General features: G+C 38.1%; 3 protein-coding genes across 5 annotated transcripts in view; all 3 read right to left on the bottom strand.

Annotated features, from left to right (window-relative positions):
- Positions 1-11,626, bottom strand: part of srgap1a (SLIT-ROBO Rho GTPase activating protein 1a) — a 153,584-nt gene extending 141,958 nt beyond the window's left edge. For all 3 annotated transcript variants that reach the window (XM_052152262.1, XM_052152265.1, XM_052152266.1), the window contains exon 1: positions 11,093-11,626. In XM_052152262.1, the coding sequence (XP_052008222.1) occupies positions 11,093-11,162 (70 nt within the window). In that variant the 5' untranslated portion in view covers positions 11,163-11,626. The remainder of the gene's footprint in view (positions 1-11,092) is intronic.
- Positions 11,627-12,258: 632 nt separating this feature from the next.
- On the bottom strand, positions 12,259-22,901 carry rxylt1 (ribitol xylosyltransferase 1). Its single transcript, XM_052152657.1, has 6 exons — positions 22,710-22,901; positions 15,538-15,705; positions 15,036-15,138; positions 14,469-14,783; positions 14,162-14,332; positions 12,259-13,561 (listed from the first exon to the last, which is right to left on the bottom strand). Exons 1-6 carry the CDS (start codon positions 22,852-22,854, stop codon positions 13,159-13,161), a joined length of 1,305 nt encoding a protein of 434 aa, XP_052008617.1. The 5' UTR covers positions 22,855-22,901; the 3' UTR covers positions 12,259-13,158.
- A 2,255-nt stretch (positions 22,902-25,156) lies between these two features.
- zgc:112052 (protein C19orf12 homolog) lies at positions 25,157-26,593 on the bottom strand. Its single transcript, XM_052152796.1, has 3 exons — positions 26,211-26,593; positions 25,825-26,006; positions 25,157-25,715 (listed from the first exon to the last, which is right to left on the bottom strand). The coding sequence occupies exons 2-3, from the start codon at positions 25,982-25,984 to the stop codon at positions 25,450-25,452; spliced, it is 426 nt and encodes a 141-aa protein (XP_052008756.1). The 5' UTR covers positions 25,985-26,006; positions 26,211-26,593; the 3' UTR covers positions 25,157-25,449.
- Between the last annotated feature and the right edge of the window lie 484 nt (positions 26,594-27,077).

The raw sequence follows: 27,077 nt of genomic DNA, 5'->3' as shown, positions 1-27,077 counted from the left end.
CATTATTTCAGCAAATGGAGGAAACAGAATGTTTACAGTAATCATTATTAAGAGCCACTCCACTAGACAGCTAATACACTTTTCAGTTTCTGAGAGTGCAAGATAGGTGGAGAGAGGCGATTAGAAGAGATTAAAGCAATTAAGTTAAACTGGAGCTGGGACCGTGACTTAGAAGAAATCTCTCACCTTCTGCTTCATTCCATGACGATGCTTTGATTAACTAAATGTATTAAGATCTGAGGGCTAAGAAAGCACACCTGAGACCTTATGTGCTGATTTTCTATCTGAATGTGCTGGTGTGGCCACAAAAAAAAAAAACGATGCTCAAAAACAGGGATATCATTAGAATCATATAAGAATGTACTGGGATTATTTTTCTCACAATATTGCTTTGACAATTTAGATCCATGTATTGACATTTACAAAAACTCTTATAATTCATTTAAATTAATTGATGAAGATGCAGGTCATCTAAAGTGATTCAGGCTCTCTCAAGGAGTGTCACGCAGATTCAATCATGATTATGATGTTGTGATTCATTGCAATGCATGAAATCGTGAATTACGTATCACGATGTGCAACATATCGTAAAGTAATTGGCTAAAACTTAACGCAAGCTTTATTCCATGTGTTGTTGTGTTCTGAAATTTGTCAGACCCAACGCAAGTTCACATTGCATTCTCAGCGTTCCCACAAAGAGCGCTATAGCAAGATTAGTGTGAACTGTCCGCATCTACGGTGCATCTAGTTTTCTCTTTTAAGCCAAACGCTGTCATGGCAGAGCAACAGTCTGAAGAGAATATTGCTGAAATAAGTTTTAAATAAAAAATTTTAGCAGCTTATTAGAATAAGAACACATCAAGTTCAACAGAACAGACATTTGAAGGCAACTCTATTGTCCCATTTTTTTCCCCACGTTGGTAACACAGGAACGCATGTTTAGAATGTTCTGCAGGACAACACATTGGCAATGAGTTGGCCAAGAGCTCGCATCTGCATTCATGTACTTGCTTGTACTTGTAAACAAAAGCTGGTTTCTTTTTGGTACATTCCAAAACAATACCATGACTTGCGCTGGTATTGTTAATTAAGGTTTGGGATAGAGGACTCATGGTGGGTGGAGAGAAGCAGAATTTTATAGAGTTAAGAGAAAAGCCCAGCATGCGTGGAAAGACCAAGCAGGAGACAGGCTGTCTATCAAACAATGAAGAGGGATAGTGGACACAGATGGTCCCATCAATAACCCCCACTCACTCATTCACCACCAAGGGTGAACATCCACTTTTTGGGCACTAGAATCAAGCACAAAGGCCAGTGCAGATGGCAAGTATTTGGAGACCTTTGTGTAACAGTGGTACAGAATGCCTCAGACAGGATATGTGGGAATTCTACTGAAAAAAAGACTTCTATGAAGGATATTTGGGGTGGTGAATCCTAATGACGTGTGTGAAAAGAAGGCAATGTTTTATTTAATTAAAGCAAATTTTTTAGGGCTTGTTTTTGAAACATGTTTATAATATAGCCTAAAATAAAAAAACATTTTCTGAGACTTTCAAACTAGATATAAAGGTGAAGTGTGTCATTTCTTCACCACCAGTGTTATTAAATTTTATTGCAAAAATAATTACTTTGAAACAAACTCATGCCATTGGTTGAGCCAATGTTGCCATGTCTATCTGGTTGGGATGCTCAAACATAGAGAGAAATATTTTGACAAAAATAAATAAATAAGTCAAAGTGTTTACATCTTTTGCGTGAATCAACTATAAATGGCTTACTTATTGTGGTCTCTGAATATTAAGATTGGAGATCTGGTGGAAAAATGCATTACCTAGAAGAGAGAGAAAGATTGGGTGCCTCTAAATCAGGGGTGCCCACACTTTTTTGTGTGATGATCTACTTTTAAATGACCAACTCAATAAGATCTACAACTAAAAAAATCATTCATTTAAATTAAGAAAATGCTTGTTGGGACTACTGCATGTATCCCTACATGGAATTCATCTTCTAATTAATAAAAGAAAATATATAATAATGTTTAATGTTGATATCATTCAGTTTTAAAACTAAACCCAAAACACCTACAGCACAATAGATTACAATAGCAAGGGCATTTACCTTATTCTGATGACGAGTAAATATTGACCAGGCGAGGTTTTGTTTATTCAGTTGCCATGACAACTAGGTTTGCGCATACGTGCCTTCCAAGGACTTCTGAAAGTAAATATTACTCGCCTGGTCAATATTTACTCATCAAGTGCAAGTCAGACAGAAACTAAAATAAGGAAAGACATAATATTTATTTTTATTAAAATTTAATGAAAGTACATTTAAATTTTGTACGATCTACCAGCATTGCCTTTGCGATCGACTGGTAGATCGCGATCGACGTATTGGGCACCCCTGCTCTAAATAATATGTTGATAATTAAGAGTCAGCAACTTTCTATTGCTGACTACATACAAAAGCAAACAATTCAATATTCCAATGAATCCCTCAATTAGGGTGATTCTTTTTAATGAATCAGTGGAATGGACTGGTGAATCAATCCAAAAAAGAACACAGGATCTGAATCATGGATTAATTTGAAAACTCACCTCCTCACTGAACTGGCTTGGATTACTCACTTAGGAGGTAAATAAAAAACAACTACTAAACACTGGCATGTCAGTGTCTGTGTCCAGTTTATATGGACTGAACCAGTGGGGATTTCTTTAAGACTGCAAGGGAAGCTCAGCTTCCCCTATAATGTCAAAAAAATAATGGTCAAATATGTACTATTGTGTAAACAATTTATTGACTAAAAATGCATTAGAACACGTTCATCTCGAAGACGAGTTCGTTCAGAATCAGCTACATTACATATAGCAGGTCGGCTGACTCGATTTACTTCTCATACATTCCCGTAGCGTCAGTGCATTTCCCTGTTGAAGCCGAGCGTCCATTGACTTCAATGGGGCTGCTCTGAACAGTTTTTTTCAGTGCTCCGAAAATAGACGGTCATTGGATAAACGCTGCGATTATGTCCCGCCCACGGACGCTCAGCGTCTCTGGGGGTGAATGAGGAGTGGGCTGGCCCGGACTCAGTTATGACAAAGTTAGCTGGCTGACTGGAAGTGCTGTGACAAATAAAATGTACTGCTGGCCATGCCTCTTGATGAAACCATCTCACGGATGTGTTGTTTGGTCAAAAGTGGGGTTTGGAGATCTGTCTAACTTTGACAGGGCATATAAAAGACATGAAAAGAGCAATGAACATGTGAGTGCATGTGCAAGATTAAGTTGCATGGGCAGGATCAGGGTTGAGCATGCAATCAATGAAGGTGCTCGCATTCAAGTGACTAAACATAATGAAACAGTCAAACAAAACAGGGCCTTCCTAAACCGCCTTATTGATGTAACATCCTTGCTTGGCCGACAGGAGCTGTCATTTAGGGGACATGATGAGAGTAGTGAATCATCCAACAAGGGAAATTACAGGGAGTTCACAGAAACATTATCTAAATATGACTCTGTACTGTCCACACAATTAGAGTCCTCATCTGTGTTTTCTGGTATGTCCCATACTATTCAAAATGACTTGATCTCTGCTCTTGCAGCCACCATTTCTGATCAGATCAGAGATGAAATTCAGGATGCTCCCTTTTTCGGAGGGCAGGTGGATGAATCAACTGATATATCCTGCCGTGCCCAACTCTCTGTCATTGTTCGCTATGTGGATAGTGCAGGTAAAATTCAGGAGCGCTTTATTGGATTTTTTGATGTTTCTGGAGGGCGAGATGCTCAGTCCGTTTTTGATGTTTTAAATGAGAACATGCAGGCCTACAATTTTAAGGATAAGCTTGTGGCACAGACCTATGATGGGGCTGCTGTCATGGCTTCAGCACTCAATGGTCTGCAGGCCAAAGTGAAAGCAATAGCCCCAAGTGCAATGTTTGTGCATTGCTATGCACACAGACTGAATCTGGTGCTGTCACAGGGGCTAAATGCTTGCCTGAGTGCAGAATTTTTTTGCATCACTCTCTGGGTTTGGCACATTTTTTCAAAATCCACAAAGAGGACGTCTTTTCTGGAGTCTGCAGGCTGTTCAAGGTTGCCCAGAAACGCTCCTACTCGATGGAATTTCACATCACGGATAGTGAGCACTGTGGCAAACAATTATGATGGCCTCCTGCAGACATTTGAAAACATCATTGCAGACACGACAATTGATGATGATACACTGGATTGTGCCAAAGGCTTTCTGAGGAAACTGGAGGATTTTGAGTTTGTGTTCATGTTGTACACATATGAACAAATCTTCACTGAGACTGATGTGGTCTTTGATGTTGTCCAGCAGAGGGCGACGGATGTTTTTACTGCAAGAAAAGAATTGAATCTCTTCTTGCATTTGTCAAAGAGAAAAGGTCAGAGGGGCTTTCCAAGCTGTTTATGCCAAAACAGCAGATCTCACATCAGACCCACGAGATGAGCCCATGAGAAAGCCGTCTGACCCAATTGCAGGATCCCCAAGAGTACTACAGAAATCTCTACATGGCCATCCTTGATAACATCTTGGAGCAGATTCCTCAACGTTTTTCAAATTTGGAAAGTATGCTCTTCTTAGAATTAGTCAATCCAGGGAAATTTGATGACATGAGACAAGAATTTCCAGAGGAGGCCTTCCAAAGTGTCCTGAAAAGTTATGGCCATCACTTTGATTCAGGGAGACTGAGGTCTGAACTTCAAGTCCTGTATTCAGATCAGGACTTGCAGGGTAACAGGGGAAAGCTGTGTGATTACTTGGTGTTCCTCAAAGACATGGAGTTGGACAGTGCAATGCCTCAGCTTTACAAACTGTTCTCATTAGTGGCAACAATTGGAGCTACATCTGCAGGTGTAGAAAGGAGCTTCTCCTGTTTAAAGCGTCTCAAGTCCTACACCCGTAACACAATGGGCCAAGGTCGTTTAAGCAGCCTAGCTCTGCTGGCCATTGAGAAGACACTGGTCAAGTCACTGGAAAAGACGCCTAATTGGTACGACAGAGTCACAGTGCATTTTCTCGAAAAGGAACGTAGGGCAGAATTTACTTTTAAATAAGTTTATAATGTAGGCCGAAAATGAGCTTCCCGTCTTTGAAAGACCAGCAGCCACTGGACTGAACACAGACAACCATGTCATTATTCAAAAATCAAAGATCACATGATGCCTTTGAAATTATTCATGATGACTAATGTCCATGCTCTTATTATGAAATAATTAGACACTCATGGTGAAGCTCAACTAGTGAAAATGAAGAAAACTGTGAATGAGCACTTACTCAGTATTCAGTAGCACTGAACATTACACAAGCCTCAGGATAGCCCAAACAGTGACAGAGCCTACAAGATCTCTTCCGCTACATTGCACATTACTCAGGCCATTTTTAGACAATGAACTCACAGCTCTTTCATAATTTATCAAGACTGGTGTCACTGTGATAAAGCAAAAGTGACATAACTTAAAGCTCACAAAAATTACACAAGATGAGTAACTAACCAGCAGTGATCACATTTCAAATATTTCCTACATCTCTAAACCAGTGGTTCACAACTGGTGAGTCGTGACCCAAAATGAGTCACAGGTCTATTCTCATTGAAAAAACAATGCTAAATGCAAATAATAAAATGCAACTAATGTTAGGATAGCAAAATAAGTCTTACCAATTTATAAAACGGAGAAAACACTTCCCTAATCTTTCGTTGTTGATGTCAAGCCTATGCATCCAATACAACCATCATATTTTGGTGCAAATTCATCTTATTCATCCAATTCAACTTCACTTAATAGAAGACCAACATGTCCAATTCCATTAATAAACTTCCATGTTTAATTTTTAAGAAAAATTTTTATTCTATTTGTTCGATAAATATTCTGGTACCACGAAAGGTCACCGCATGATGCCCAATATAAAATCTGGGTCCTGAAGCAATACCAGTTGAGAACCAATCTATTTTTAAGTCACAACCTACAACTAAAAATATTATGTAAACATAATAAAATTAAATGAACATAAACGGACTACTGCTCAACTGATGCTTCACTCAGCAGAGCATGAGAAGGCATTTGTGTCTTATTGGAAATCTGCGTTAGAGGCTATAATATTTATGGGGGGAAATATTCTTGCATGACAGGTTGTGGACGCGGCCCTGTCAGCAGTCAGCAGGAAAAGCCAGTGAGTCATGACCTGGTGCCATGAGAGGAATGCCAACTGTGCGACATCAAAGCAACAATCTGGCCAAAGAAAACAATGGTATTGTACTTTGCCAGCAGGACAAGAGACTGGATTATAAATTTACCCATCTCTACACTTGCTATGAAGTAACACTACTATGCTTTACAACGTTTTTTTGTTTAGATTATTGAGGGAATGGGGGCGTGGTCGTGTGTCTGTTTGCGGGAGAGAGGGAGTGGTGTGGCTTATCAAACTGGTTGTAATTTCTAACAGCTTGTTCTTGTTACAGTGATGCCGGAGGGAGATGTTTATGTTAGTGAGAGTTTGCTACTAAGAGCTGCAGGTATTGTGAGTTTGTTTTGATTTGACGCTACTGAGTGTAAGCACCAAGAAAAGTGTGCAGAAAATAAAGCCTGACCTGGGGCACGTTCAATCAAAATGTTTGCCTTATCCTGAAATGCGAGGCAAATGTTGGAACACCATAATTAGGAACCAGTTTCCACATATCCCTTCACTCACTTGGGATGTTCTCTGCTGTAACATCGGGCGTATTTTGTAGTATTAAACCGATTTCATCAGGCTCCAAAAATTCTTCGGAAAAACCCCCCGCAAAGAATGGCCTTCTCAGCTGCCATAGTTGCAACGCTTGCATAACACAACAGGGTGTTCAACGCTAAACTGTCATTGCTTTCCGTCTCCTCCTTTCTGTGCCCAAACATTCAACTGTTTCGATTATATTTTGTATTTTCAGTAAAAACTATTATGTAGGCTAAATACACTTCTATTTGGATGACATTCTTTTAATTTATTTGCATTTGGTGGAATAATAAAAAAAAAACTTTCATAAAACAATTTCACAATTTACCTTAAACTAGTTTTAAAGGCTTGAATCAGCTCCCCTGAAAGTCCTTACATCAGTGTTGTATCTTGGCATCTTTTAATATTTTGTTCTGTTCCTCATTGAGTAACATTGTTACCTCTGTGTAGTCAGTGTTGCACTGAGGACTTGCTGGGTGATGAATAAAGCAGGTTTGTGTGTTGATAAGACTAACATTTGCATTCGCCTGCAGTTCTATGTGGAGCGAGAAGAAAAAGTACCAGTGGGATCCTCGCGCCTTTCATTCCTGGCTGGCTGACCCAACCTGATAACTCTAAAATAAGCTTCATGTGACTCATAATGGTGCTAAGGCTGACAATATGACTCAGAGTTAAAACTGAAGATGATTAAACATTTTATAGATGGGGAAAAAACAAAATAACAAGTGGAAACTGTGCAAAAAAAGTCAAAGACTATGTGTAACCTTTGTATTGAGCTAATTTAAAAAAGGTTAAATGCTTGATAACTAATAGGTAGTACTCTTAAAGGGATAATTCATCCAAGAATACATTCTGAAAATAAACACTAACATTGTTCCCAAACCGTATCAGAGATTTTCCCGGGTCAAAAATGGTCTTTGGTGGTGATTGACGTATACGGTCATCCAAATGCTTGAAGTTGGTTTGTAACATAATTGCATTTAATTAATATATAGCATAACTACTTATTTGCATTTCATGTTTACATTGGATTCAAGTTTTCACATATAAGAATAGATAATCACTAAGAGTCTGTTGAGAAAAAAAAAATATCTGTTATGGAGTAGCAAACAAATATTATAACTTGCTGAATTTATTGATGAAAATATTAATGAAAAATGGTAGCATACACATTTAGAATCTTTAACAACAACTGCCACAGTTAAAATAAAAAGTGCAATAATCTAATAAATTAGCATATTAAATACAAAATTGCAAAAAAACAAAAAAAAAGTGTATGTGTAAGTTACTGTTACTGCTATAAAACTGTGATACATTTTGGTAAGGGTGATGATGTGTATTTACAAAGCCTGTCATTTGGCACATTAAAAATAATCCAGCAGAGTGGATGCCTGACGCAACTGGTTCGGTGATGGCCCGTGCAAGTCGCGCCACACTTGCACGAAAACCAGGCTTCAATTGTGCTGCACAAATATACGTCTCAGATGATAAGCATATTTAGCACGTATATAGTGGCGAATGTGAGATTTTTGTTTTGGAGGCCCGAATTTTTGCTTACAAAAATATTTTCAAATGCACAAAAATTCAAGCATATTACTTTCTTTCTTAAAAGGAACACAAAAGGAGAAGTTATTCAAAATGTCAGCATCAATCTCCATTTTCTTTGATTGTACGGGGAACAAATATTTAATGAAAATGAATGGTGACTGAAGCTGTCAGTTCCTAACATTTCCTCTTGTGTTCCACTGAAGAAAGAAAATCATACAGGTTTGGAACAAATTATAACCATTCCTTTTTGGATTAACTTTCTCTTTAAAATCGACAAACTAGTAATTTTATTGTCTGTCCTTGCCATCCATGCCAGAGATGATGTCATCTGATTAATTTCACAATATTAGAACAGAAATCTATTTGTTTATTATTTAAGGTTTGTAACATGCTGATTAATAAAGCTAAATTTAGATGGAAACAATGCTATGGAACCGCGTTAACATATGCAGGGCCTCATGTACTCACATGCGGGGAAAAGAGGCAACGCGTGCGTAGCGGGACAGGGCATAAATGAAACCTGTTCGGTGCTAGAGAAAAATATTTAAGAATACAGTGCAGAAAGATCAGATCTGGTGTACACAGCACTGTTGTTTTGTCACGCTGCTGACTAGAGCCGATGAGAGGTTCGTCGTGAAGTCTTGCGCCAGTCCCAGGACTGATTCCATCTGGACCGCGGTGACTGGCATAGCCTAATTGTTAGCAAGGCAGATAACGTTAGCAACTTTTTACAGTCTGAGAATGCCGAATTGCTTTCGTTTTTAGCAACACATACCCGATCGTTTAGATGTAGAACACAGGCTTAATATCGCTAAAATTACTCAATCTTATCATCGATATCATGAATTGTGATGTATATCTTTTTTTTTTTTTTTTTTCAATCGCCAGGCCCTACACCATACCATTTTGTTTTTCAACACCTACCCCTTCCAACCACCTGGCTCCATTCTGGTAGGCAACACCCACTTATCACAATCCATTCAAAATGAATCAAATCAAGTGCCGCCCTATCGTGCTCTCTTGTGATGTTATGTTTCACTCGGGAATCTATAAGACTACGGAAGTAAAATGGGTTTGAATGCCGTTTCATGTTGACTTTATAGCAGGGCAACTATAGCTGGTATTGACAAAAATGTAGAACCTTTGTACAAATAATATAATGTATGATTTTAAGCAATGGAAAGATCAGTGATAAGAAGGCTGAGGGAACATACAAACACCAAGAGCCTGTAACACAAACACCACAGCACTTAGGACACAAGTCCCAGGCATAAGCTGATAAAGAGGGATTCCAGTTATGGTTCTGAACTCTCCTCTCAGTCACAGTACCACATCTGCAACAGTTTTGCAGAGGAAGTCTATACCTAATATGTCCCAAGTCAGGTTGATGACATTCTAATGGAAAGGTCAAGTCACTGTAACGATGTGACAGAGCAAATATTATTTGAAAAGTCATGATGACGGCATTGCAGTATGCAAATACTCAGAAACCGAATGCTCCATGCAAACGAGAATGTTCCTAAAAATGTTCAACCAGACAAAATGTTTAATTCACCTCTACCTGATATGAATGCCTATTGGAACACAATACCACAGTTATAACACAATGTCAACACACCTCCTGACCTTATAAAGTTTGTGCATGAACAGGTCTTCCTTCAGTAGTGGAAAAAAAGCATGGCTGTTAATCTGAGGGGTGTTTTCTGTTATTACAAGTTTGTTTGGTTTGGCTGGCAAAGTTGATGAGTTGCTCTGCAAAGGCAGATTATGTGCATCATGGTGCTATTAACAGTCATCATCAGAGCAATGAGCTGAACATTTCTGCCAAATGATCACTGCTGCTCCAAACAACACAATGTCATTTTACCAACACACTTCTTCCTCTACATTTCTGTCTGCGCACAGCCCTTGGCATGATGCCAAATCCCCATAGTTACTACAATGCATCAACAGACTCTTTCCTGCCCCAATGATGCTCATGAGAATAAAAGGAAACTGACTATCCAGCCTTGTTTTCTGAAAAGAGTAATGTTTAAAAAAAAAAAAAAAAGGTCTGGTTCTACAGTGAATAGTTCACCCCAAAATGTTAATTATGTCACCATATACACAACCCCCTTTGACATTCCCACACTTTTGACCATTACATTTCCATGAATTTTCCAGTCGTTCCTGATTATTACTGGATAAGGATTTTTCAAAAAAACATTTTATAGAAATTGCGGTCACAGAGAATGATTTCTGACCAGAGAATTTTAGAGCCAGAAAAACTTACATTCCTTTGTAAGTCAATGACTTAAAATAAAAGGCCTGGGAAGGAAAATGTTGAACTTCTAGAAATTCTCAATTGACATTGGAAGCCAGCAGTTTGATTTCTGCTACTTCTATAAATAAACAAAAAATATGACATGCTCTAAAGGCATTTTTATGCAGTAAACGTAACCCAGCACATGGTTTACATGTGCCTTTAAACCATGTGCTGGGTTATGTTTACTATACACTGAATATTGGAGCTGAGCACAGTGTATAAACACAAAATCACCAGATCGCATATGAGCACCAACACGTGCTAAGATTCTACCAAACCTGTTGTTTGCAAAAACATTATATCTGATGCACAATCTTCCAATTATTTGCCTAAAATGTTCAATCTGTGCATCCCACTATCTGCATGATGCTCAGTTCCCTTAAGTGAGTTAAATACTTTCACGTAACCACTGCCTCACTTAAAAACCATTCAAACTACTGCGTTTACGGGAGGGGGAGGAGGAGAGAGAGAGAGAGAGAGAAAGGCTCTTCGAAACTAGCGATTCTTACCTTTGACTTGACTCTCGTACTCTACAATGATCTCTTTATCCTTTTTGAACTTCGGAAGAGGACTTGACATTTTTAAAATCGTCCAACGGGCTGATCAATAGTGCAGTAATAAGGGTGTTTAATTAGTATTTGTTTATTTTTCTTCCTAATTTTCTTTCAAGTTGCTCAGGCTGAAAATCCCTAAAAGAAAACGGCGCAAATGTTCAATGCCCGCGCGCTCGAGTTCAGTATGATTCCGAATCGAGTTGAGGAGTCGCCGTCAGTGGAATCAAAACTCAAGAGTTTCCTGTCAGCGCCACCACATGAGTCGCTCCCAAGTAACCCTGCTCCTTTGGCAAATGTCCACGGCTTGTTCCAACGAGAGCGATTCAGCAGCCCTCCGAGCTATCTTCAGTCACCCGCCGACGGATCTGGACAGACAGAGCAACACAATGACATGTTATTGAGGGCTTGCGTGATTTTCTGCACCCTTCTACGCGTCCGTGTGTCTGGACAGTTTATACGGATTCTGACTGACCTCAAAGCAGCTGGATAAGCAAGCGGTTGGAAATGGGAGGGATTGGAGGTGGAGGGGGTGTACGAAGCGGAAATGTGGACGGGATAGACAACTTTTCTAACCATTGTCACCCTGAAATACTTTTATGTTGTCAATAAAACTAAACAAAATAAGATATTGGATCCTAAACTTAATAAAGAAAACAAAGATATTTAAAACGTATTGCGAAATGTGCATTTGAGATTAATGTATGCAAAAGCTTAAAATCGTTACTCTACAATCTAAATCCTTTAAAAGTATAGATAATTTCTAAAAACAGAATTTTCTAAGATTTTGAAGTAGTCGTTTTTATTTTTATCAACTCTCTTTCCTTTATAGTAACAACACGGATAAATGCATTTCAGTGTGTTGTGTGGGACACCTACTGGCGGGTGTATACTATTACACGTAAATGCAGTTCTGAAGCTTCGTGCATGCTATAATAAAGTACCACCCTCGATCAAATCAGAGCATTCGGCAGATATACATTTTAACGTAGTCTTAAGGATTGTGAGCAATTTACACAATGCCATATTTGATTAATATCAATATTTCTGTATTTTAAACAATCATCAAGAGTGTTTCTAAAATCAAACATACAATATTAACATTTAGAATTTTTTTAATCCAGTTCAAACAAACTACTATATATATTTAGAAATTTGGAGCACTGCTAGACACAGTTTTCATCTCATCCACTAAAATGATGCAACAGGCATCACCCTTAAAAATAAAGATATGTGTATGTGATCTATGAAAACAGCGGCTGCAGTAAGCTATCTGAGGTTCATTTTACTCTGAATCATGCCATTACCAGTTGTTAACTTGAAAACTGGTCAAACTAAGTATTTTCCTTCCCTTTAATCATGGGTGACATAGCAGCAATGCTCATCACATAGCAGCCCTGCACACAGCTGTCAGACGTGCATCCATTTCCCTGTCTCTCATCCAAGCAATCTTCCTTGACATCAAAAACAAAATACAGCCAAATACAACTCTGTGTATTTGAGTCAAAAGCACTTGAAAGCATTTAAAATCATAGACTTTAAGGAAGTCTGAGTAATGTGTAAAAGTCCCTTACTGTATCCCAGATTCTTTTGCTTCTTTTCGTTAATAATAAGAGGGACCAGTCGAAATACATTTTTGAGGTAATCAAATTATGCCACAAAAACTATCGATTGAGCTCAACTAGAACACTGAATATTCCTTTAATAAAAAACACACACAAACACACTCACTGTACCATAAGCAAGTATACAGATTTTTTTGCATTGTTATTTTCATGGAAATATCAAGATTTATAATAAAATAATAGTTGACAGTAGACATGGAGGGCATTAATGCATAGTAGCATATGGTAAACACCTTCAATTACACACTGACACTAGCCTTAGCAAAAATCACTGTGTACAAACCAAATGATTAAATGTCTCTTAAAATAAGTGTCAACCATAATGGATGTTAATGAATTTGCTTTACCAATTTTTTCATTCTATATGAGAGACTATATGAACTTTCCCCCAATCTCATCCTAGCTGACTTTGAAAAAGGCATCTTCTAAGACCTCTGTGAATTTGTCCTTCGTCTGCTGACGAAACCCTCTGTACCACTCCAGCAATCTCATCCTCCTCTCTATTTTTGCTTTCTGGCTCATGCCTCTCTCCCTCTCTATGATGGTAGACAGCTCCCTCCAGTCCTTGAGGAAGATGAAGGGTGCTCCTGCATCTTTAAGTAGTCGAAGCGGGGACCGATGGCTGGCTGCACAGGCCCCAGGAGTCAGGACGTCCTCCACCACAGGCACAGAGCCATAGGCACAGGCCTCGTAGATACGATAGCACTCCGTGTTCACTCCCACTGGACAAAGGGTGAGGTCACTTTGCGCAAGTGCCATCTGGTACTGTCTGGAGGTGTCTGCCGTCTCCTGAGGAAGCCACCTAATGACACAGCATGCGAGACATATTAGAAAACAAAGTACTTGCACAATCCAGCATTGTTCAGGATATATTTTTTTGGCAGTTGAAAACAGAAGGTTTTAGAGGTAAACTATCGAAAAATATTTTTACATGGGCTAGCTCAAAAATTTTAAAACATTAATACAAGATAAACTTACTCATTAACCAAAACCCTAGCATAACTTATAGGTTAAAATGTTAAACTACTTGCTCCTATCCCAGATATGCAGAGACGACTATGAGTTAGTCATTTGTAGGTTGATGTACCCTAAAAGTGTAAACGCTGTGGCTCTGTGGTGCTTTCAAAACATTGCTCTGTTTATTTGAGCATCCTGATCAGCCTGACACAGCATCATTTGGCTGACTAATGTCATGAATATATTTGACAGACCAACTGTAGAAGAGTGGAGTGTCATTATTTATTATTTTCTGTTTGGTGCCACTAGTGGTGCAGTAAAATTCCACATTTCGCCTTTAAGTATTTGATTTAAGATATGATTTTATCTGGTAATATTTCATTTGGTCTTGATAGTGAATAAAGTTTCAGATGAGATAACAGACATTGCTTTCAGATACACATACTTCTCTCTAACATGCATGAAACACTCTTTATCCATGATGTTCTGCTTTAGGATGCCCATCAGAGTTTCCCTAGAGGAGTTATTGTAGACAGTTCCGAGGAAGTTGCAGAGGTATGGCCTAACAGAGTTCACCATCTGTATGCTATGTGTGACTACTGGGAAATGCCTGTATCTGGAGAGAAATGTAAACAAGGATACTTATTGAAAGAAACAGTTATATTTTTATAAATTATATTAAAAATTATATTTCCAAAATAATAAATTCTACATGTAAAACAGTAATAATTATTAAAAAAGGAGGATCTTACGTGGCAACACCAAGAGGCCACTGGAAGATGTCTTTGTTATTGACCCAAGGACTGTCATACACAAGAAAGAGCAGGTCCACAAACCCTCCGTGCCTCTTAAGATAAGGCCTGATCCAATCATTATTGCACTGCTCATTGCCCAAAAGCACCACAGCCAACCGAGAGACAGTGTGGGCCTGCACCAGACCCTGGAAATACTGCAGCCACTGGATGGAGTAAGAGATTTTTTGTTGCTCACGGCCATTCAACACCAACACCACACTGTCTGTGTCCAGAGAAATGTGACCTTGGACTACTGCTGGCCCTGTGTAAAAACTGGGGACAGATTGTGATAACAGAGATTAGCAAATGATGGTTCCTGAAACCAGGCTCACTCATAATAAACACATGAAGTTTTGAATTTTTTCCTTAATTTGATCCTTTTAAAAAATGAGGCACTGAAAGAAACCACGAGGTTAGTAGTTATATGACCATTTAAGTGTCTTTATTGTGTTTCACTTAAAATCAAATAGTCCTATAGTTAACCTGTCTTTTCCTGCTTTTAGTTAAACTCTGTGAAAATCTTACCTGAAACTGATCTTCCCTGAATGAATTTCCCCTTCTCTCCATTGGCTGGATTTGTCAGGTGGGTTGAGAGGCCCCTCTAAAATATGTTCCCACAAATACAGTCCTAGGAAAATTTAAAAGGTGCTCTCAGTAATTGTTTGAAATAAGTTGAAGTGGCTTACACTGATTGTGACTGAACTGATATGACTGAACTCTTCATCTGTCATGAGTGGTCATGATTTTATACATAATCAAATTTACTACACATTTCTTTAGAAGTAAAACTTTTTGAATGAGGATAAAAATGACTGAGTGAATCTTTAAGGGTAAACATGCCTTATTACTTTAATAACTCTTGTCATATTCAACTATCGAAACTTGTACATACCTAAAACCACATATTCCATTTCATACAGTTGCATATTACAACAAATGAACCAAGCCTAAAACCAGCAATGACCACCAGCTAACAATTAACTGGCCTATTTAATGCAATGCAATCAGCAAACAAACGGTTACTTGCCAATGGCCGCTTTGCCCAAGATCTGAACTTTATATTGTTTTAGCCTGTTCTTTACAATCTGATCTTGATATGATCTGAAAGCATCTCTCCGTTTCTGCAGAACTGAGATGTAGGCAAGCTCGTCTTCTTCCCATGGGTTCCACTCTTCCTCTCCTGCTTTTCCACTATCTGGAAACATGGACAAAAAAAAATAAAAAAAATGTTTTTTTATAAGGATTTCAACTGACCTATTTCATATGACGTCACTGGCCGCGACGCCATGTTTGTGACCAAAATTCCATATACTTTCAATGTGTGACAAAAGTCGGCAAAAAAAAAAATATATATATATATATATATATATATATGAATCTTTTCTAAAGTGATACTGTTGTTTACTTGCCAGAGCCAAAATTTTCTTTTTCTTTAAATTTTTTATTTTTTTTTATTTTATCTTTTAAGTGACACTCATAAAAAGTAAAAAGTAATTTTTTATATACATCCCCTTTTCTTCCAATTTGGAATGCCCAATTCCCACTACTAGGTCCTCGTGATGGTGCGGTTACTCACCTCAATCCGGGTGAGAGGACAAGTCCCAGTTGCCTCTGCTTCTGAGACAGTCAATCCACACATCTTATCACGTGGCTCGCTGTGCATGACATCGCGGAGACTCACAGCATGTGGAGTCTCATGCTACTCTCCATGATCCACGCACAACTTAAAATATGCCACCGTTGAGAGAGAGAACCCCTAATTGCGACCATGAATAGGTTACCCCATGTGAGTCTACCCTCCCTACTGGCCAATTTGGTTGCTTAGGAGACCTGACTGGAGTCACTCAGAACACTCTGGATTCGAACTCGCGACTCCAGTGATGGTAGTCAGCGTCAAATACTTGCTGAGCTACCCAGGCCTCCGTTAAAAATAATTTTTTAACCACTCTACATATTTCATATTAGAAAACTATAGATTTAGCAAGTCGTTTAGGACATCTACGTTGTGCATGACACAAGTCATTTTTCCAACAATTGTTTACAGACAGATAGTTTCACTTTTAATAGACTATATCACAATTCCAGTGGGTCAGAAGTTTACATACACTAATTAACTGTGCCTTTAAGCAGCTTGAAAAGTTTCAGAAAATGTCAAGCCTTTATACAATTAGCCAATTAGCTTCTAATAGGAGGTCTACTGAATTGGAGGTGTACCTCTGGATGTATTTTAAGGCCTACCTTCAAACTCACTGCCTCTTTGCTTGATATCATGGGAAAATCAAAAGAAATAAGCCAAGGGTTAAAAAATGTGGACCTCCACAAGTCTGGTTCATTCTTAGGAGTATTTTCCAAACAATTGAAGGTACCATGTACATCTGTAGTATGTACGCAAGTATAAACACCATGGGATCACAGAGCCATCATACCGCTCAGGAAGGAGAAGCATTGTGTCTCCTAGAGATGAACGTAGTTTGGTGCTTAAAGTGCAAATCATTCCCAGAACAACAGCAAAGGACCTTGTGAAGATGCTGGAGCAGGGGTCAGGAGCCTTTTTTCACTAAGGAGCCAATTTTTTTATTTTTGGTTGATGCATTTTTTCAAAAGAGCCATAGCACAAACTAATAATTTACAAGTTAATTTTTTATAAGTTTTCAATTAAATGTTTATTATGCCCATAGACTACTCAAAAACTAACAAATATGCAACAATTAATAGGTAACATGTTGCAATATTGAATTGAGTACACGTGCTTTTGAGGATCTCCATAAAAATTAAATTAATTTATTGAATTTTTTTTTTTTTTAAAGACATTTCTAAATTCAAATGGCACTTTAAACAAAACAAAAAAAAAGCAAGTAAAACAACGAAGTGGTCAAAAAATCTTATATATAACCACCTCCCCAAATCCAAACATTTAACGTCTCCAACGGCTCCATTTGCCATCATGCAACCATTCATCAATGACAACAGGTGAAACATTATTAATAGTCAACCAATTAGGAACTAAAGACAATTATAAATGTAAAGATAATAATAATAATCATAATAAATAAGCCTTATAAATTCCCATGTGTTCCCAAAAAAATGCTGCCAAATGTGTGTTATCAAATGTCTTTGTATTACATTTTGGTAATACAGTTAATGCTGCCTAAAGAAAAGAAAACAGAACTCAATCTTAGGTTCAAGGTGTGTTGTATTATTTTATGATTGAATCACTTCAATCTTTGTTTAACTTTGTTAAAGATTATTTAATTAATCTTTAACAAAGATTAAAGTGATATACAAACACACACACACACACACACACACACACAGACAGACACATACATACATACATAAATACATACGATATATATATATATATATATATATATATATATATATATATATATATATATATATATATATATATATATATACATAAACACTACCGGACAAAAGTTTTGAAACACTTACTCATTCTTTATTAAAAAAATTTTTTCACATTTAAGAATAATAGTAAAGTCACCAAAACTATGGAATAACATAAAATGAACTATGGGAATTATGCTGTTAAACAAAATCCAAAATAAATCAAAACTGTGTTATATTTTAGCATCTTCATAGTCACCATTTGCCTAGAATTTGCAGAGATGTACTCTTGACATTTTCTCAAACAACTTCTTGAGGTATCAACCTGCGATGCTTTTTAAACAGTATTGAAGGAGTTCCCATCTATGTTGGGCACTTATTGAATTCTTTTCTTTATTATTTGGTTCAAGTCATCAATTTCAAAAACTTAAATTTGACTTTTGTAATTAAATAAATTAATATGGTGTCAAAATTATATTTTGTGTACAAAACAAATTTCAAACATTTAAGCATACACCTTCAGATCAAAAGATTTTTAAGATTGTGAGAAACATTTCAGTCAAGTATTTCAAAACTTTTGACTGGTAGTGTATATAAACTCAGCAAAAAAAAGAAACGTCCTCTCACTTTCAACTGCTTTTATTTTCAGCAAATTAAACGTGTAAATATTTTATGAACATAAAAAGATTAAACAACTAAGACATAAACTGAACAAGTTTCACAGACATATGACTAACAGAGATTGAATAATGTGTCCCTGAACAAAGTGGGGGTTAAAATCAAAAGTAACAGTCAGTATCTGGTCTGGCCACCAGCTGCATTATGTACTGCAGTGCATCTCCTCCTCATGGACTGCACCAGATTTGTCAGTTCTTGCTGTGAGAAGTTACACCACTCTTCCACCAAGGCACTTGCAAGTTCCCGGACATTTCTGGGGGGAATGGCCCTAGCCCTCACCCTCCGATCCAACAGGTCCCAGATGTGCTCAATTGGATTGAGATCCGGGCTCTTCGCTGGCCATGACAGAACACTGACATTCCTATCTTGCAGGAAATCATGCACAGAATGAGCAGTATGGGCTGGTGGCATTGTCATGCCGGAGGGTTATGTCAGCCTACAGGAAGGGTACCACATGAGGGAGGAGGATGTCTTCCCTGTAACACTCAGCACTGAGATTGCCTGCAATGACAACAAGCTCAGTCCGATGATGCTGTGACACACCGCCCCAGACCATGACGGACCCTCCACCTCCAAATCGATCCTGCTCCAGAGTACAGGCCTCTTTGTGACGCTCATTCCTTCGACGATAAACGTGAGTCTGACTATTACCCCTGGTGAGACAAAACCATGACTCGTCAGTTAAGAGCACGTTTTGCCAGTCATGTCTGGTCCAGCGAAGGTGGGTTTGTGCCCATAGGCAACATTGTTGCCAGTGATGTCTGGTAAGGATCTGCCTTACAACAGGCCTACAAACCCTCAGTCCAGCCTCTCTCAGCCTATTGCGGACAATCGGAGTACTGTTGGAGGGATTGTGCTTTCCTGGTGTAACTCGGGCAGTTGTTGTTGCCATCCAGTACCTGTCCCGCAGGTGTGATATTCAGATGTACTTATCCTGTGCAGGTGTTGTTTCACATGGTCTGCCACTGCGAGGACAATCAGCTGTCCTTCCTGTCTCACTGTAGCGCTGTCTTAGGCATCTCACAGTACGGACATTGCAATTTATTGCCCTGGCCACATCTGCACTCCTCATGCCTCCATGCAGCATGTCTGAGGCATGTTCACACAGATGAGCAGGCACCCTGGGCATCTTTCTTTTGGTGTTTTTCAGAGTGAGTAGAAAGGTCTCTTTAGTGTCCTAAGTTTTTATAACTGTGACCTTATTTGCCTACCATCTGTAAGCTCTTAATATCTTGATGACTGTTCCACAGTTGCATGTTCATTAATTGTTTATGGTTCATTGAAGAAGCATGGAAAACATTGTTTAAACCCTTTACAATAAAGATCTGTAAAGTTACAAAATTATCTTTAAAATACAGGGTCCTGATAAAGGGACATTCCCATAGATGACATTGTTCTTGCAAACAGTTTTCAGACAAATGAAACAGTGAAAAGGAGTGATAACTCTTTACATGCGTGTGTTCCACGAGACGGGGTCCCGCTGCACGCCTCTGAACAAACAGCGAACCAGACACAAGCATTGATGGCTTTTCTTTTGTCTGTTCTTATATGATAAAATATAATAAAGTTTCTTCAAGTGCATGTCTTTGTGACTAATAGCATTTTATAGCATGTGCCACTCCAAAACGCCTTACCTGTTGCAGGTAGAGGAGCAAAATTACTTGCACATGAAATACCTGCATTTGATCAAGGAGCTCGCAAACTGGATTGAGCCTCATCGAATTTTGCGGGTGGCGGGAGCTATTTCACACCTTGGGCGCACATAAAAAATAACAAACATTTGTAAAATAGCTTGTAGAAAATGCTCTTAACTGCTAAGATCAATAGTTATTGGCAAATAAGGCCCAGAACTATATGCATGTGGGTGTCTTGGAGAAGCGCTTTCATGGCACAGAAGAACTCAATGTGCACACATATCAAATTAGACGAGCATCAGCGGCTTTTCTTTACTCGTTTCATCAATGCGTGTTTTTGTGTCTAATTTCTTGTCATATATGACTCTGAGAAGTCTTACAGATCGCCCTTAACAGTGACTGGTACATCAGCAAAATTACCTCCCATCGCGCTTGAAAAATCTGCATTTGGCGGGTATTAATTTCAAACCTTGTTCACCTGGAGGCTCTATGACAAATTCAGAAAAAAGGAAATCAAAACAGTCTCATTAACTTCAAGCTTTGCAATTGCACCCACACTTTCAGCAGAAAAATTATCTCTTGAAAGTTTTAAACGATCTTGTGTTGGTGAATAGTGAGACACCAGGGGAGTCACTTAATTTTTAACAAAGAGCCACTTGTGGTTCGCAAGACATAGGATCCTGACCCCTGTTTTAGAGAAAGGCCACTGCTCCAAAACCGCTATAAAAAAGCCAGACAACAGTTTGCATATGGAGACAAAAATCTTTCTTTTTGGAGATATGTCCTCTGGTTTGATGAAAAAAACAAATGGAATTGTTTGGCCATAATGACCATCGTTATGTTGAGGAAAAGGGTGAGGCTTGCAAGCCGAAGAACACCATCCTAGAGGTCTGCATTTGTGGGACCCATTCAGATTTCTTGCGATGAGGGATTACATTTCCGAATTAAAGATGGTAGCAGTCTGTAACTCTGGTGTACTTTGGATGGGAGCGGGCGGTCTGAAAATAGCCTGCTCCCGACATCCTTTGGCAACAGCATATCTGAGCTTTACTCTACACTACTACTTATCGACCACCTGCATAGCCTGCTCTGAGGACTGTATTATCTGCATCATATGTTACATTTGCACTCATCCCTGTGCACAGCTCGTGCATAATCCAGTCCTCAGAGCAGGCAGGTGGTCTATGAGTGACAGAGCAAACTAAGGATTACAGAGCAAAGCTTCGACTTGGACTTGTGCACAGCGCACATACTAAACGTGACCCTGTCCCGTGCGTTTGCTCCTGCTGTGATGGAAATGTCACCAGAGGTTGCTGGGACCCTCACTGAAGTTAAAAAGTTGGTCACATATTTCAAACATTCAGGACATTGGGGCAAGCTGAAAAAGGCACTGAAACAATCCGTTGAGACACGATGGAACTCCAATTTTGACATGCTGAATTCTGTTTTTTGAACAATATTAAGACATTGCATCTGTGCTGGCTGAGAGCAATAATTATGACAAGATCAGACGAATTAGCACCAACATTCTCAAGTCGGTTGTATTATTCCTTAAACCCTTCAAAGAGGCAACTGACGACTTAGAAACCGACAACACAGCACCAAGTGCCTCACTGGTTCTTCCGTGGTCAGTGAGATATTATTGAGCACTGTACGTCAGCCAGAAAGGACCCTCTGCTCTCAGAAATCACATCCGCTCTGTTACTGTCAACAGACAACATTCACCACATTCTGTTCACATGCTTTATCGAATAGCAATCTTTCTGACACCAAATCTGCGAGGTTTGAAAATGATGGATGAAAGAGGGTGACATGAGGTGATACAGGGAGTGAAGGAGATGATCGCAGATTTAAAATTTGATACAGATGGTGAGGATGTTGAGTCGACACCTGCCGAAAGGCCTGCTGTTCTCTGTAAACTTGCAGATTGGGAGGACGATGCTAAGGAAGCGTGTGGATCAAAATCTTCAGGAGTATAAGACCTGAACTTGAACTATCAAGTGAACAAAACGTTCTGCAATGGTGGTGTTCACACAGTCCCCAATTCCCTGCCCTGAGAATCCTGGCAACAAGTGCACCTTTAGCCTTTGTGGTCAGATTTTAGAGGAGAGACGTTTGGTACTGAAACTGTCATCAGTCAGCAACATTCTGTTCTTGTATGGATCTTTTAAATAGTTCGGTAAAAAAAACATATTATTTAATTTTGCAGTATAGCTGGCAGTTGTGTAATATGAACGGTACCACAATCCGACGTCTTTGAAAGTCGTGTAGTGTGTAGGAGGCATTAGCTGGTTGTCCAGTCTAGGCAGTTGTCTGGTTTTAGGTTATTTAGGCGTTTGGGGCGATTTTGTAGCAGGTCAGGCTGCTCAGACACTCTTACCAGCTTAGAGCTGGTTTTAGCTTCTGTCTTTAATTTCAGCAGGATTCTTATTGCCTTTACACTATGTGTGATGTAATATTAAATACAATAAATTGTACACTACATATATAACACACGTGAGAGGATTTTGGTCATCATTATCATTCATTCTCTTACCTACAATCGCAGAGCCCTTTTTCACAACACGATGAACACGATTAATAACCCTCTTGTTGAAAAACACATTGTATGCGGCATACAGTGAAAATATTGCATAAGCTAGAAAAACTAATATCGCTATTTTTCGACGAAAAAATCTCATGTTTGATTTTCAGGTGACCATCCTTCGGATTTCGACCATTGTTTACATTTCTGTGAGACTGCCCGTTTAACTGCCTGAACAAAAGTATAACAAGTATTTACAAAATATTAAATATTTAAACTATATAGTGATTCTAATTTGATTGAATACGTGAAATATATATTTAATTTAGCATTTAAACGGTATTATGGAAGAATTATTTGTATAATTTGCGCTTTCCGCTTAGGCAGTAGCCCGGTGACCTATAAAGTGATGTAGGAGGGTTTTAATTGTATTTAATTTTATTGTTTTATTAATGCTTACAAAACGTTTACATCAGCAGCCAGGAGGTATATTAAAATAAACAACAATAACAACAACAAAAAAGAAATAAAGTTTAAACAAAAATATCAAATTGTTTACAAATATCTAAACACTATATAGCTTTCTCGTTTCTCAAATTGGAAATAGTTCTTAAGTATTGCTGAACCTCTGAATTAAAAATATGGGTTATAACCACTATACTTAGCAAGTACAACACATGACAATTGTCATTTGGGTGTACTATTGAAATTATGTAAGTTGTGCACCTATTTAGGCTCAATAAGTGCCTGAGAAAATGCTGATGTGTATCTTATCTGTAGCTTAATATTTGTTTGACAGCCACTTACGTCTTAAGAAATTTAAGTGTGAAATTAATGAATACTGTTCAAGATTTGTCCTGATTTGCTGCATTATCTCTTTCGATATATGAAAAATAAAGCATCAAAATATATTTTATTGTATTATTTTCTAAGTGTCGAGAATATTTTAGACTATCTGGGCATTTCATACTTACACCATTACTAAACTTTGCCAACAAAAGCAGCAAATTAATAAAATAAAATTCATTATGAAGAGACATGTCATAACAAAAAAATAAATAAATAAATACAATATTTTCAAAACGAGTAGTTTGTACGAGTTATCTCATTGGTCGGTGGTCATTCTACAAAAGGATATTTACTTGTTTTACTTAGCTTGAATCTCTTCAGAGAATTTAGTGTCACTTATTGTTGACAAGTTTATCAATCATTGTAAGACCAATCTTTGTAAGACCTCCTTATAAAATCACTAAAAATCAGTTGACATATTACATAAATTTACTAAATTAAAGATGCGTAATTATAGATATGACATTTTTTGAAGAATATCTCAGCTCTGTAGGCCAATACAATGCAAGTGAATGGTAATCAGAATTTGTGAGCTCCAAAATCACATTACAGGCAGCATAAAAGTTATCCATAAGACTCCAGTGGTTTAATCAGTATTCTAAAGTGATGCAATCACATATCAATATTTCAATTCTTTTTACTATAAATCTCCACTTTCTCTTTCAGAAAATTAAAGTGGAGATTTACAGTAAAAAAGGACTTAAATATTGATCTGTTTCTCACCACACCTAAAATATCGCTTCTGAAGACAACCATTTAACATCTGGAGACGTATTAAATACTTTTATGTGTTTTCGTAGCTTCAAAGTTCTGGTCACCGTTCACTAGCATTGTTTGGACCTAAAGAGCTGAAATATTCTTTAAAAAAAATCTTAGTTTGTGTTCTGCAGAAGAAATCTGGAATGGCATGAGGGTAAGTAAATAATGCAACACACTTCACTTTTTGGTGAACTCTCCCTTTATATGGGGAGTTTACTCAAAAATGAAAATTATTTTATTTTGTCACCCTCATGTTCTTTCAAACCTATATGACTTTCTTTTTTTTACCATTGAAAATAAAAGGGGATGTTAGGGAGAATAAAATGTTTAGTCACCATTCACTTTCATTGCATCTTATTTCCATACAATGAAAGTGAATAGTGACTGAGGTTTTCAATAAATTATGACATTTAAAAATTTGGGTGAACAAACCATTGAACATAAAAGAGAAATCCTTTATGAAGCTAACTTTAATACTATAGTCTCTGGAACGAGTTTTTGTGATTTATATGTCCTTTTAGGCATCTTTGGGATTTGTCCCATTCGCAAATGCCAGTGGCTATGGCGGGCACTACTGCTCCTGCCATGGGTCACATTGTGATGCCTCGGGCGGATCAGAAAAGAACCTACGCCCCTCAACCTTGAGGTGCCTTACAATGAGTTTCCTGATGATGACACTGTAATTGTTGGATAGATGATGGACATTTTCTCTGAATGCTTTTGTGTCTTGCCAAATTCATTAATAAATGTATATTTTAAAGCATCCAACATTCTAAGTTTTTGATGTATTTTGAATGGGCTTGTACTGTAAATCATGGTTACATATAAACAAATCGAGTTCTGTTGGATAAAAAATATATTTTAATCATTAAATACATTTTAACAACATCATAGTCACATGTTCAAAACTGTAAACTGCATCGTCCTTAAAGAGATACACCCCAAACCACCATTAAATAGTTGTTACTCATGATATGCCCTGAAAACAAACCACACATTATTCAAGGAAATTATTTTCAAGAAAAATAAACATTCCTTGTCAACTTCAAATATAAATAAATAAAATGTAACCTGCCAATCTCAATTACAGGACTCAAGCCTTCAATCAACAACCCATATCACATCTGATTTTATAATGTTGGTGTCAGTCTACATAGTGCACCTCAGCTTGAAGCTCCCTTTGAATATAGCTAAGAAGGGTAGCAGTCACCTGCTGCTGGAGTGTGGCATTTCCCATTACAAGGGCAGTCAGCTGTGCAACATCAGTCCATGTTATTGAGTCTAACATGCCCATAACATCCTCATAAAGCCTGCGCTGCTGGTCTGGTGTCAGTTCCATGATAACCTGAGGGAGAGGTTTAAACTGTCCACTTGTCATCCAGCATCCAAGCAGACCTCCAACAGCCCCACCTTACAAAGACAGAAGTGCACATGATTGAACTGAACAGAACACAATCATAAAGGTTTGTATGCAAGGTTGAAACTTGTACTAAAGGAATGAATACTACTGGTAACTTGCCCACTGCAATGCCCAGAGGACCTCCTATTAATCCTCCGGCAAAAGCAAGACCACCGGCTGCTGCTGCCCCTTTACCAGACTGCTTCACTGTTGTCTTCATTTGCTGATTTGCAGATAGTTCGCAACATAGTTTCATTATGTCATCGACGCGTGGTGGCATCTTGGAAATATTACAGTATACCCTGCAAAGTGCAAACACAGTTATTTAGGGACATAATCTAAAAACGTAAAAAATATATTTTAATAATAAATGGGAGCATCAAATACATTTGAAACATTTGTATATAAAATATATGCATGGATGTATAATTAACAACTCAAAGACACGTTTACAAGCATTGTCTAAAGAGACAATTATAAATCAAGATTGGTAGGCCAACTCTTACCTTCAAATTCAGCCGTTAAATTTCCTATCAATAGAATAAAAGTTGTGACATCGGATGTTCCAAAATTCGGCAGACAAAAAATCAAACCAAAAGTCAGCAAGTCAAGCAACAAACGCTATGTCATGCTTTCTGTCCGAAGTGTGAAGCTGAAAATCTTTTTTTCTTTTTTCTTTTTCAAAATAAAAGTCCGTTTGTTATTGAGAGTTTGTGATTCACTTTGTTAGGCTGACCATACTTCCTCTTTCTCCCGGACAAGTACTCTTTTTCGGACCTTGAAAAAGCGTCCGGCCGGGATTTCTAAACTTGCGAAAATGTCCAGGATACGGCTTTAGTTGCATTATGAGGTGTGCGCGTGCATATTTGCATTGCTTTAAGCCCTCTTTGTAAGTCCCGCCTCGATTATAAGACGCTTGCAGCAACTATTGGCCAAATTCCTGCCTGTCAATCTCTCCGTGAACACGCAAAGCGCTGTTGTGTTCAGCATCAAATAGCTGCTTGACAGTAGCAGCAAATGACAGCCGAGTGGACTCAATGCCCAAACGAAAGTGCAAATTTACAGAAGATTTGCACAAACAAATCCCATGCTTTCGTCCAGGTCGAGACCCGTTGGAAGCAGAAAGTATGACATTTAAAGCTGCACTTATGTGTCAGTTGCTAATAAAGGTGCAAGTGATTTAGAAACACACATTAGCTCTGCGAAGCATAAAGGGTCAATAAAAGGTGAAAGTTCATCAGGTAAATTAACTACTTTTTGCGAGCAGGTAAAATTGTTATCACATTGCTTCATTTTCCATTGCCTTTCAAAATAATAGTAATAATAAACTCATGGCATCAAATATTTTATTCTAGTACATGGATATTCTAAAG

The sequence above is a fragment of the Xyrauchen texanus genome, chromosome 21 (assembly GCF_025860055.1).
Source record: "Xyrauchen texanus isolate HMW12.3.18 chromosome 21, RBS_HiC_50CHRs, whole genome shotgun sequence".
Lineage (NCBI taxonomy): Eukaryota > Metazoa > Chordata > Actinopteri > Cypriniformes > Catostomidae > Xyrauchen > Xyrauchen texanus.
This window is presented reverse-complemented; position numbering and strand designations above follow the sequence as displayed.